Source organism: Chenopodium quinoa, unplaced genomic scaffold, assembly GCF_001683475.1.
Source record: "Chenopodium quinoa cultivar QQ74 unplaced genomic scaffold, ASM168347v1, whole genome shotgun sequence".
Taxonomy (NCBI): Eukaryota; Viridiplantae; Streptophyta; class Magnoliopsida; order Caryophyllales; family Amaranthaceae; genus Chenopodium; species Chenopodium quinoa.
In genome coordinates, this window is record NW_018745454.1 from 4,943,795 (window position 1) to 4,958,014 (window position 14,220).

General features: G+C 36.0%; 1 protein-coding gene across 1 annotated transcript; it reads left to right on the top strand.

Moving 5' to 3' along the window:
• Positions 1 to 5,033: 5,033 nt before the first annotated feature.
• On the top strand, positions 5,034 to 8,156 carry LOC110714515 (probably inactive receptor-like protein kinase At2g46850). The gene is made up of 3 exons (XM_021893048.1): positions 5,034 to 6,225; positions 6,716 to 6,799; positions 6,911 to 8,156. Exons 1-3 carry the CDS (start codon positions 5,409 to 5,411, stop codon positions 7,942 to 7,944), a joined length of 1,935 nt encoding a protein of 644 aa, XP_021748740.1. The 5' UTR covers positions 5,034 to 5,408; the 3' UTR covers positions 7,945 to 8,156.
• Positions 8,157 to 14,220: the final 6,064 nt, after the last annotated feature.

Consider the following 14,220-nt stretch of genomic DNA (forward strand, 5'->3'; position numbering starts at 1 on the left):
GGCATTCGGCACCAATATCCATCAGCTTCAAAAATGCCGTAGTGCAACTCAATTTGCTCGGCAAATCGATATTGATCGGCGTTCTCTACCCACCATGAGTAGGGGCGGTTCTTTATCATGGCCGAAGCGACTTCGGCATTCTCCCACTCTGAAAACCCAGGGAGGATATCCCAAAGGACAGCGGGAATTTCATCGTCCCGTCCAGAAGCACTCGGCTCATCCGTTCTCTGAGGAGGAGCCGAAGAAATGGGAGTCGCCCTAACCCCTTCAGCAGGGTCAGACTCTGTCCTTCGTCCATTCCAGGTCCCAATCCTGTCCCTGGGATCGGGGATTAGCCTTGCTCTCCTTGGAGCACGGGCTCCACCTCTAACTCCCCTCACCATTGACGAATTTCGAAGGAAAAAGTCGAAAAAGGGGAAAGAGTGCAAAGTCGAAGAAAGATGAAATAAAATCAAAGGAATTTACCTTGATCTGAAGCAAAAGCCGCCGATTTACGAATTGGTAGTGACAAGTCTCAGCTTCTAAGCTTAATGCTCGGGGAATTTGCGAAGTTTTGATGCGGGCTCTTGAGCGTTCTTGAGAATTCTGGGTTTGTGTTGATGAATGAGTGGGGAGAGAAGACGCGCCTCTATTTATATCTCCAGAAATGGGAATTCAAGGAGTCTGCGTTTCAATTTCTCTCAAGCACCCCACTAAGTAACCGTTAAACACACGACCTTGCAGTTAAATCGCCCACTACCCGTCCAACTTCCGCAATTATCCACATTAACTGTTGTTATCTCATTAATCATGGGTTAATTACGGTTTAAATTCACATTTTTGGATTAACAAATCATTCACTTCCCTCCTTTTCTGATTAAATCAAACCCGACCCGTCATCCTTCCAAATCGGGTCTGGGGGGCAAGTTGTTTGGGTCCAATTTAGTCCAATTGGGCCTGGTCACTGAATGATCCAATTAAAAGCCCAAGGCTAAGGTTCAACTCTCCAAATGTGCTAAAGTCAAAAATCAACATCCTCAAAGCCATGTCAAGGTCAGTCAACGGCCCAATCAGCTTGGCCCAGCCCAACTGACTTCCGGGCCCAATCCGCCTCCTTCATTAGCCAAGGTATAAAAGCCAACAATTTGGTCAATTCTTGGTAAGACAATAAAGCCTCAAGCAACTAAACTCTTGCACAGCTTTCTCTCTCTAATATACTGACTTAAGCATCGGAGGGGCCTTCCTCGGCGTCCCCCCCGAGGCTAGTTTACGTGTATTTGTTGTGCAGGAAACCCTCGGCTCCTGCGTTGTTCGGACCGAGACCAAGTTCCCTCAAGATAAAAGGATCTTCCGAGATTCGATTGTTTTCATCCGAAACAATAATATACAAGCAAGAACTAATAGTGTAATTGTTTATGAGTAGTATTCCTTACAATTCTTTGATTAAAGTTTCACTCCTTATATTATCACATGTTCTCTTACTCCATATAGTTAACTTATAAGTTTAAAGCGGAAAAAAAAATGAATAAATGGTTCATAAAGATGACATGAGGTAGTTGATATTGAGATATGAGGAAAAGATTGATGAATAATTTGTATATTTATGAACAGTGATGTTCTTATTGTCAAACATTAAGGGTTCATGGACTGAACTCAGCTGAACTGAACTGAACTGAGTTGAATTGAAAAAAAAATGTATAAGAACAGGCCCTAAGTGACATTTTATTAACACAAGAAATTTTATATTACATTGAAGGGTTGAGAATTCTCTGGTTTAAGAACAGTGTAGCTTTTTCTATGTGGCTGGTCATATCGTGTGGCTAGCTAACACTCGAGTATTCTTTGACCGAGTAATCTCTCAAGTAAACCCTGCCCGAGTAACCCCTGATTGGACCCTTCAAATAACCCCTCGAGTAATCTTTGACTGAACCCTTCAAGTAACCTCTGATTGAGTAATTGCACCTCTCAAGTAACCCCTGATTAAACCTCTCAAGTAACCCTAGACCAAGTAACTCCTGATCGAACCTCTCAAGTAATATATGGTCAAATAACTCGAGTAACCCCGGACACACTGTATGGTCAGCTTACACTTGAGTACTCTCTGACCGAACCCTTCAAATAACCACTAATTGAGGATCTGTTCACTTCAGCTTAATTTAAGTTCAGCTCCAATCAGTGCAACTCCTAATTTCCTATTATCATAAAATATTCATTTTAGCTTTATTCAGTTCAGTTCATCTCCAATCAGTTCAATTCCGTAAATGTGAATAGACCGTGAGTAACCCTGACCAAGCCCATTAAGTAATCCCTGACCGAGTAACTCTAGTAACCCCAACCACATATAAAAAATTGTGTAAGACCAATTAATATATATTGTTAACAAAAAAAAAGTACAAACAATAACATCAAAATGAATTGGACTACTGTAGAAATAAAAATTAGTGACACAAAATTTGAATTTGCATTTTACATTTTGATTTTTCATTTAATATTTTATTTTTAAAAAAAAATTTAACCGAACCTGAATCCAAACCTGTGAGTGAGTCTTAAATGGGGCCTACTAATAACTCTGTTAATTCTCATAGATATTTGTGCCTTGGGACAGCATATGTTTGAGGAGAGAGAATGCCTTGCTGCCCAAGCCAAATTTGGTAAATTTGGGGTCAACCAATGTCAAACCTTCACCCCTATTTTTTTTTTTTAAGATATTACTTGTTTTTTAAACTCATGTCATGTACTCTAATTTTTTTAACTATTACTACGCGTTACTGCGTTATTTCTAAATTGAAAAATGAACAACGTATACATAATCTATTAATCTGATAATCTTGTAATACTTCCAATTTCAACTCGTATATAGAGTTAGCGCAAATTGTATGTTATCATAAATCCGTAATCATTTGCGAGACATGAGTTATACTAGCTTTTATAAGGAGAGTTCGTAAATAATTCGTATGTCACAATTATATAAAGTGATAAGACTCATAAGAGTGTATAAATAAAATTTTAGCTTCACCCATCAATTTAAGCGTATGATTGATTTGGTATTTTAATACTACGTATATTATCAAAATTAAGAGCTAGCATGAAAAAGAGGTTACGAATTCAAATCTCAGCTCGTTCACCGGCCCCTCCTTCACGTGAAAGAGCGTGATAGAGTATATATGTAGTATGAAGCTAGTACTATATACGAATATGAAAAAAGTCTCATGTGTCAATACACGTACAATCAAAATTGACAATCATAATTTAGAGTATTTTTTATATGTTAGGGTCTAATGTAGTGCAATATACGAATATTGAAAAAGTCAAATTTGTCAGTTATTTTGGAACAAATGGACAAAGTATTTAAGATGTGACCTAGGAGACTGGCATGGATATCATATCTTAGTTCTCTTAGGCGCAAATTTCAATAATACTGTACAACTTTATCGCGTTATATTTGACTTACTACTTCCTCCGTTCTTCAACATCTGCAGTGCTTAAATGTGTGTTTTTTTTATAACATTAATAAGAGTTTTAGTCGTTTGTTTAACTAGTAATAGTAATTAAGTGACTAAATTAGTTCCCATTAAAATGAACATACAAAGATCATATAAATCTCATTTCGAGGCCTGTGGGACGTTGTGGTAATAAACATTTCCAATACTCTGGTTTGCGCATCATACATTCATACTATTAGTAATAAATTTTATGTTGTGCATGTGAAAGGAAGCACAAGTTTTAGATAACAACTAGTTATTGGCCTGAGCGATGCCTCAATGTTTGATTAAAATTGAATCTAAAAGGTCAGTGTTCGACAATATTTAAAAGTGAATAAAATTATAATAATAAATTTAAGATTAACGGGTGCTAGTTTATATTCATTAATGTCTTAATGTGCAATTATTTAGAAGTTAAATTATATGGGAACACTAAGTACAAAGGTTACACATATCAAGAGTTTTGGAGTAATAAATTATGACACATAATGTGATACATATTGCTCATGTGTTGCCAAGTCATATGGTAGGAACGGTGACACATGACGATAACATGTTGTTCCTATGAGTTTTAATAATATTATTATAATCAATCCTCAATTTTTTTATAATTAGAAAAAATTTCCGTAAACTTCTCTTGATGAATTATTATTGGGTGGGTTAGTAATATAATCAATCCTCTAATTATTAATCAAATTTATAATTACTCTTTCAAAAAAAAAATTATAATTAATGACTTGTTAGTTGCTTTCCCCTCACTAATTTGTGTGCCAATCAAAGCCAATTGAAGTCTTGCTCTAATAAACTATACGAAGTAGAAAGGTACAAAACTACAAACAACATTATTTGTTGGAAAAAAAGTGGAGGAGTGGATTGCAAATGAAGCTTAATTATATTTTGTCATAGTCACATACTCAATCTAAAACCTCAACTTTTCCCACCATTATCTTACATTCATTCTATCATTCCAAGATTTTCAATTCACAAGTGGTAATAAACACATCCAATCTCTTAGATCCATGCAAACATACATATTGCACAACTACATCTATTGCATATTTTTACTACAAATTCTTACCTAAGATGGAACCATGAACTATAATTAATCTTAATTACATAATCCAACTTAGAATATGATATATGTTTGGTTAATTATGAGGATTGCTAAATTGCATGTAACAATCTTGTAAGAGCAACTCTATTGGTAAATAGTACAACAAGGATTCACGTTAGACACATGAACCATTTATATTATTTTAAGTTACTCCATTAAATAGTTAATTGTATTACCTTGTAATTTGTATAATATATTTTTATTAAATTTACATATTGTTAATTAATCAAATCAATCCTTGTGGTAGCTTAGACTAAATATCTCATTTCAATAATAGACCACTTGCTAGATAATTTAAACAATTTACAAGTAGGTCGTGTACATATACCACTAAAAATGCTGTAACATAACATTGGTTAATTATAGCATGACAGTCTTCTCGCCCTCGAGATCATATAATCAAATTATCAATGCATCATTGTCCATTTGATTATTTGATGATCATGCTTCATAGATCATACATTCCTTATACCTTAAGCGAAAGTTTAAAAATTTAAGTAGTCCGTAAGTACGTAGTATGAACTATGAAGCTCCAAAAAAAATACACCCAACGAGGGGGCTTAAGGCACAAACCCAGATAGTATTTGTAGCCTGAAACTGAGACCAACCGTCTTCACTTCCCTAATTTCAAAGGATTTTAGTTTTACTCCAATGCAATTTTCTCTCTCCTCTCCTAAACATCAATCTCTATGGCATGCCCTCTTTCTTCTCAACACTTGTTCTTACTCTCTACAATTTCACTCATTATTTTGCGAATCAAACTCTCAAATTCTCTCTCTCTCTTCCAATTTATTCTTCTTCCTCCTCTTTGGAAGTTTGGCTGAATTTAAGAAATGCCCTCTTTAATTTATCATTGTACTCTGTTTTTCACTTTCTTTCTTACTTTTAGTCAATTGGGTGCAAAACCCATTTCCAATTTTATCAAAAAATCAGAATTGAATCATAAAGTTGGAATCTTTGATCATCAACTTTGCAATGAATCTTGTGGGAAATTTCGAGTATCATTCCCATTTTACATAAACAATGCATCTTGTGGGTTTTCTAACCCCCCATTATTAGAATCATTCCAATTAACTTGTCTTAATTCAACTTCCCTTTTCCTAAACATTGATTCCCAAAATTATAGGGTTTTGGAATTCTTTTCTGATGGGGTTTTAGTTGATTTTCCAGGGTTTTCTAACACGTGTCGGCCTTACAATGATTTAAACTCATTTGGGTTTGGCGGAAATGATTATTTTGGAATATCAAATGATAATGTAATTGGATTATATGATTGTGAAGACTCTTCTTTGTGTAAGGCTAATTGTGAGTCTAATGATTTACCTGATTGTGACAAAAATGGGAATGGAAGTGGGCCAGTTTGTTGTTATCCATTGTCTGATCATAGTGTATGGCATATTGGAGATGAATTTAATGTGTTTGCTAAGTTTGAATGCAGAGGTTTTTCTTCTTGGGTTGTTCCAAGAGGAATGAATTCTGGAAAAAGAGGGGTGAAATTAGAATGGGCTATTCCTTTGAACTTGTCTAAAGAAGCTTGTGATGTTAATGGGTATATTGTGAATGCTACTACTGTGAAGCATGGAGTAAGGTGTTTATGTGGTGATGGGTTTGTTGGGGATGGATATGTCAATGGAACTGGTTGCTTGAAATGTGAGTTGATTGCTTAGCTTATATGATTGTTCATTGTATACTTGTGGTTTGTTTTTTCTTGCTACTGTTTTCTATTTATTACTTTGAACTTTGTATGTATTTGTTTCATTTTCATTTCCTGTGTGTTCGAGATAGGGATGGTTAGTAGGGATCAGGATCCTCTCCGGGGGGGGGGGGGGGGGGGGAGTGGGGGACATTAATTTTTGTTTAGTGGGGTTATTGGTTATGCCTATATTTGATGCAACTTTCAAATTTTGTGACAATGATCAAGGAGAAGGTTTAAGCATTGTATGTATAGAATAATAAGGTTGGATTAGAATTGCAGGAATCTGTTGCTGAAATGAATGTCTGAAAGAAAATTTTGGTGTAAAAAAGTACATGATTTTTTCTGTTTCATTGTTTTTCTAAATCATACTTGGCCTTTGAAGATTTGCTCTTCCTTGAAGGGATGGTGTAATTTATGTATTGAAGTTGAATTTGGTTTTCGCAGCGTGTTTCAAGGATGGAAAGGAAGAATTTGGCAAAGATTGTGAACCAGGGAGGCACAACAAAAAAAAGATGATAATATTAGCTGGTAGTTACTCCATTAGAGTTTAGTGAAAGTGTTACTTCAAAAACTAACACTATCTGCTTTGAGCCTTTGACATATTGAGAAACTAATACATTTGTCTTTCATAATCTGCAGGCGTTCTTACATCAGCTTTTGCCGCTGCCTCTTTCCTTGCTCTTCTTTGTCTGATAAAAAGGTCAGTGAAATCTACCGCGTATGGGTCTCCCCACAAGCCCCAATTTCGCAGCACATTATCATTCCGAAAATCTTGTAACACCCGGCTTTTCACCTTAAATGAACTAGACGAAGCCACGGATGGATTCAACGAAGGCCAGAAAGTAATGGACAGTTGTGGTGGCAGTGTCTTCACCGGTAAACTCAAGGATGGTTCTCACATTGCAGTCCAAAGGGTCAAATGTGAGAACGAGAAGGACCTGATGCAAGTATTGACCCGGGTTGAGCTCTTGTCCACTATTATGCACCGGAATCTGGCTCATATATTTGGTTGCTGTATTGACTCAGGTTACACTCCTATGGTGGTGTACGAATTCCCTGAAAATCGAACTCTTGAAGATCATTTGCACAAAGAACAACCTGATAAAATTGGCCTTGATTGGTACAAGAGGTTAAGCATTGCTGCTCAAACAGCTAGTTTACTCGCTTTTTTGCAACATGAAGTTTCTCCTCCTGTTTCACATCAAAATCTCAAGACTAGTAGCATTTTCCTAGACCAAGATTTTAATGTCAAAGTAGCCTGTTTCGGGATGTTCTGTAGCTTAGAGCTGTATAATAGCGAGGTTTATGATTTAGGGGTGTTTCTGTTGGAGGTAGTCTCAGGCTCTAAGCACCCAGATATGCCTACAATAGCCTTGTACAAGACTAGGGATGGTAAAATAGAGGAGATAATTGACCCTCTTCTTTACTACCATGAACAACCGCCTTTTAGGAGGGATCAGATTGACAGAGTTGCTGACATTGCCACAAGGTGTCTGCTGTTTGGAGGTGATGGAAAACTAAGGATGGTGGATGTTGCGCGAGAACTAGTGCATATCACGAGAGATAGCATCGATGGTGGTAGTCGGAGAGGGCCAGCAATAGAGGAGACCTTCTCAAATTCTAGTCTTCTCCAGATGATTTCCATATCTCCAGATTCAATTTATGTCCCTTAAATCTAAGTCTTCTTGCTACACATTATAATAACCTAAAGATCAACTCTGATTGAGTGATTGTTCATCAAAAAAATTGGTGTATTATTTCTTCATTTCTTGTGTGTGCTTAGTGTTTGCTTTGATTTTGTTATTGAACGAGCATTATATATGTATATGTATTTAGTAATGGCAATGTAACACATCTTCAGATATTATGTATATATGGTGCATTGACAACCTTAGTATTTCTGAGACGGTCTCATCTATGTTGTTTTAGAATAATAGAATGTATGGACTATAAACGGTGCATTTGTTTGGTTAGGACCATACAAATTACCTATACTGGAGTTGTACCTGTGACTCTGTGAGGGCCGTGAGGCTGTGACTAAAGCTGATCAGGAGACAGGCCGGAGTTGAAAGAGCCAGCTATTATGGCTTGACATTGGACTAGTTAGGGTCACATCATGTGGCAAAAAGCTCGGTTACATGGCTGAGCGCATCAAGCTGAATGGTCAATACAAATTGATCTAAATGATGAACTTGGGACAGACCACCCCCCAAAGTGGCTTGAATAGAGGTAGTAAATAGGGCCAAAGATCATGGCGCGTAAATTGAGCCGGTCCATATTTGATCTCCTCTACTTGATACTCGTAGTTTATACCTCCAATGCAAAACTTAAATTAAATTAAGTTTCTTTTATGTTTTAAAAGAATATGATAAAGGTTGTAAACTTTTGCCCTAAATGATCTCCTATACTCAAAAGTCTCAAATTGTAAATCTAATAAAGACAAAATTTGGCACTTTTCTAACATTTCACTCCAACTAAAGAAAACAGATCTAGTATGTTTATTATAATGTCACAAATCAAAGTTGAGAATTTGGATTATACAGTTTACTGGCTGAAGTTTGGACCACAACAAAGTTTGGATCTTGGGCATAGAAGCATTGGGTTTTTTTTTTTTTTTTTTTTTGGGGGGGGGGGGGGGGGAGGAATCAACAACTAAAATTAATTAATGTTAATGTAATTCAAATCACCCAAGCTTATTATAGAGTTGTCAAATTTATTTTATCAAAAGTTGTATTTTTAAATAATTGGGCACGTGATATTCTACTCGCCTAAATAATTGTATGGCCGAAACCTCCAAAATCTCTCAAAAAGCGTGCATATTAGCCTTTAATTTTGGATTTTTTTTTTCCTTTTTTAACCTGGAAATGAAAATTGCTGAAATATTTACCATGATCCCTATTACCCTCCTGGAGACCAATTGGCTGAGTAGAACAATCTAATTTGCCCTTTCAACGACCAATTTACCAGTTTACAACTTGCACTGATTTAATTAACTCAAGCTTACCACGAATATTTATGACAACATATAATAATCATATATGGATCCAAACGGCATTATATGACCCCGAGATGTATCCCCTAAAATCTCAATGCTTTTCGACACCGGGCCCTGAAACCTTTGAAATTTCTCAAAAAGCGTGGATAGCCTTCAATTTTGAAATTTTTTGATTTTTTTTCGTCCGGAAATAAAAATTGCCGAAATATTTACCACAGTCCCAAATACCCTCTGTGAGTCCAATTGGGCGGGTGAAACCATCCAATTTGCCTTTAAACGGCCAATTTATCAGTTTACAACTTGCATCGATTTCATTAATTCAAGCCTACCACGAACATTTATGACAACAAAAAATGATCATATATGGTTCCAAAAGACATTATATGACCCAGAGATGTATTCCATAGAGTTTCAAGACTTTTAGACACCGGGCCCCGAATACTCCAAATTTCTCAAAAAGCGTGGATATACGCCTTCAATTTTTGAATTTTTTGGCTTTTTTCGCCCGAAAATAAAAATTGCAAAAATGTTTACAATGGTCCATAATACCCTCTCGAAGTCCAATTGGGTAGGTGGAACCATCCAATTTGCCTTTAAACGACGAATTTACCGATTTACAACTTGTACCGATTTCATTAATTCAAACCTACCACGAACATTTATGACAATATGTAATGATCATATATGGTCCCAAACGACATTATATAACCTCGAGATGTATCCCCTAAAATCTTAAGTTTTTTCGACAACGGGCACCGAAACCTCTAAAAGTTCTCAAAAAGCGTGGATATTAATTAGCCTTCAATTTTGGAAATTTTTTACTTTTTTCACCTGGAAATAAAAATTGACGAAATATTTATCATGGTACCTAATACCCTCCGGGAGTCCCATTGGGTGGGTGGAACCATCCAATTTGCCTTTATAAAACAAATTTATCGATTTATAACTTGCATCGATTTCATTAACTCAAGCCAATCACAGACATTTATGATAACATATAATAATCATATATGGTTCCAAACGGCATTATATGATACCAAAATGTATTTCCTGGAATTTCAAGACTTTTCGACACTGAGTCCCGAAACCTTCAAAATTTCGCAAAATGCGTGGATATATTAGTCTTTAATTTTGGAATTTTTTGACTTTTATCGCTCGGAAATAAAAATTGTCAAAATGTTTACCATGGTCCCTAATACCCTCTGGGAGTCCAATTGGCTGGGTGGAACCATCAAATTAGAAATTTTTGACTTTTTTTTTCGTCCGAAAATAAAAATTGCCGAAATGTTTACCATGGTCCCTAACACCGTACGGTAGTCTCATTGGGTGGGTGAAACCATCCAATTTGCCTTTAAACGACCAATTTATTGGTTTACAACTTGCACCGATTTCCTTAACTCAAGCCTACCACGAACATTTATGACAACAAATAATGATCATATATGATTCCAAACAGCATTATATGACCCGAGATGTATCCCCTAAAATCTTAATGCTATTCGACACCGGGCTCTGAAACACTCGAAATTTCTCAAAAAGCGTGGATATTAGTCTTCAATTTTGGATTTTTTTGACTTTTTTTCGCGCGGAATTTAAAATAGCCTAAATGTTTACCATGGTCCCAAATATCCTCCGGGAGTCCAATTGGGTGGTGGAACCATCCAATTTGCCTTTAAACGGCCAATTTATCGGTTTACAACTTGCACCGATTTCATCAAATCAAGCCTACCACGAACATTTATGACAACAAATAATGATCACATATGGTTTCAAATGACATGATATGACCCCAAGATGTATTCCATTGAATTTCAAGACTTTTAGACACCGGGCCCCAAATACTCCAAATTTCACAAAAAGTGTGGATATATGCTTTCAATTTTTGAATATTTTTGACTTTTTTTCACCCAAAAATATAAATTGCAGAAATGTTTACAATGGTCCATAATACTGACCCGGAGTCTAATTGGGTAGGTGGAACCATCCAATTTGCTTTTAAACGACAAATTTACCGAATTACAACTTGCACCGATTTCATTAACTCAAGCCTACAACGAACATTTATGACAACATATAATAATTATATATGGTTCCAAATGGAATTATATGATACCAAGATGTATTCCCTGGAATTTCAAGACTTTTCGACATCGAGTCCCGAAACCTTCAAAATTTCGCAAAATGTGTGGATATTAGTCTTTAATTTTGGAATTTTTTGACTTTTTTTGTTCGGAAATAAAAATTTCCAAAATGTTTACCATGGTCCCTAATATCCTCTGGAAGTCTAATTGGGTGTGTTGAACCATTCAATTTGCTTTTAAATGACCAATTTACCGGTTAACAACTTGCATCGATTTTATTAACTCAAGCCTACCACGAACATTTATAACAACAAATAATGTTTATATATGGTTCCAAACGACATTATATGACCCCGAGATGTATCCCCTAGAATTTCAAGGCTTTTCGACACCGGGCCCCGAATCCTCCAAAATTTCTCAAAAATCGTGGATATTAGACTTCATTTAGAAATTTTTGACTTTTTTTTTCGCCCGGAAATAAAAATTGCCGATACGTTTACCATGGTCCCTAATATCGTCCGGGAGTCCCATTGGGAGGGTGGAACCATCCAATTTGCCTTTAAATTAAACGACTAATTTACCGTTTTACAACTTGCACTGATTTCATTAACTCAAGCCTACCACGAACATTTATGACAACAAATAATGATCATATATGTTTCCAAATAGCATTATATGACCCCGAGATGTATTCCCTAAAGTTTCAAGTCTTTTCGACACCGGACCCCAAAACTTCCAAAATTTCTCAAAAAGCGTGGATATTAGTCTTAAATTTTGGAATTTTTGACTTTTTTTTCGGCCGGAAATAAAAATTGCCGAAATGTTTTTCATGGTCCCTAATATCCTCCGGGAGTCCAATCGGGTGTGTGGAACCATTCAATTTGCCTTTAAACGGCCAAATTAATTACCGGTTTACTACTTGCACGGATTTCTTCATTTCAAGCCTACTACGAACATTTATGACAACATATAATGATCATTTATGGTTCCAAACGACATAATATGACCCCGAGATGTATTTCCTAAAATATTAATACTTTTCTATGCCGGGCCTCGAAACCACCAAAATTTCTCAAAAAGCGTGTTTATGACAACATATAATGATCATTTATGGTATGGTTCCAAACGGCATAATATGACCTCGAGATGTATTTCCTAAAATATTAATACTTTTCTACGCCGGGCCCCGAAACCACCAAAATTTCTCAAAAAGTGTGGATATTAGCCTTCAATTTTGAAATTTTTTGATTTTATTTCGCCCGAAAATAAAAATTGCCGAAATGTTTACTATGATCCCTAATACCCACCGGCAGTCCAATTGGATGGGTGGAACCATCCAATTTGACTTAAAGTGACCAAATTACCGATTTACAACTTCCACCGATTTCATTAATTCAATCCTACCACGAACATTTATGACAACAAATAATGATCATATATGGTTTCAAATGACATTATATGGCCCCGAGATTTATCCTATAGAATTTCAAGACTTTTCGACACCGGGCCCCGAAACCTCCAAAATTTCTCAAAAACCGTGGATATTAACCTTCAATTTTGGAATTTTTGACTTTTTTTCGCCCTGAAATAAAAATTGGCGAAATATTTACCATGATCCCTAATACACTTTGGGAGTTCAATTGGGTGTGTTGAACCATTCAATTTGCTTTTAAATGGCCAATTTACCGGTTTACAACTTGCACCGATTTATCGGTTTACATCGGCCAATTTAATTAACTTGCACCGAACCCGACTTGAACTCAAATTTACCGAAATCCGTTTTAATCCGTCAAAACTAGAATTTAACTCGACTTGTTACGAACCTGTCCTGAATTCAATTCGACCTGTTCCTAACCCCACCCGAATTTTACCATACATATTACTTACCAACCCAAAAATTCAACCCTATCTGTTACTAGACCTCAAAATTAACGACTTGTTATTTACCCAACCTAAATTCAAACCAAATTTTCCCAACCCGATTTCAAATCACCGTAAATGCAATTTAGACCACCTTATTATTGTTGATCAAAACATTTTGTCTTGGGAGACCAAGTTGGTCCAGGCCAACAAAAGAAAGGAACATCATCCTCAAATTTAAGAGTTAAATATAGTTTATATTTGTTGTATGGTCAAAGGAGATAATTAAACCCTTGAAATCCCGAATTAAACCCAACCTATTGTTCACCCGACCCGAATGTAACCCGACCCAAACCGTATAAGAAGTATGACCCGATGTGACCCGACTCAAGCATGACCCAATCCAAACCTGACTCGTATAGGTTGTGGAATTAATCTGAATTGACCCGATCCGCTCTTAACCGACCCAAACCCGACCCGTTTAGCTGAATTGACAGCTCTAATTGTATTCCTTATTATTTAGGCCTTCAAATACAAGTGTTCATTTAAAAAAAATAAACAAAATAAGAATCTAGTTTTTGATATGTAAAACAATTAGAAAAAAGTTTTTTTTTTTTTTTTTTTTTTTTTTATGTAGTCGACTTTATTAATGTTACAGAGTACAAAGTTGTGTAAATACAAAGTTGGGTCTAATATTAATATTAGGATAATTTGTCAATTACTACCGCAAGTTAATACCACTTTGTAAATTACTACCGCAAATTAAAAAAGTTGTGAATTACTACCGCAATTTTTTTTAAGATGTTGCGATTACTACCAAACCCCCATTAAACCCAACTATGACGTCATTATGTCCCTTTAACCCGTGTTTGATTATGGTTAAGGGCTTTAACCAGCCCCCCCCCCCCCCCTAGAAAGAAAATGGTTTAGGGATATAATGACATCATGGTTAAGGGCTTTAACCATGGGTTAAAGTGATATAATGACGTCATAGTTGGGTTTAATGGGGGTTT

Bases quoted from the DNA above. Each gene is read 5' to 3' on its own strand.
- LOC110714515 (XM_021893048.1), top strand. From the start codon at position 5,409: ATGCCCTCTTTAATTTATCATTGTACTCTGTTTTTCACTTTCTTTCTT. The intron at 6,226-6,715 runs GTGAGTTGATTG...TGGTTTTCGCAG, and splicing joins TGGAACTGGTTGCTTGAAAT to CGTGTTTCAAGGATGGAAAG. The intron at 6,800-6,910 runs GTAGTTACTCCA...CATAATCTGCAG, and splicing joins AAAGATGATAATATTAGCTG to GCGTTCTTACATCAGCTTTT.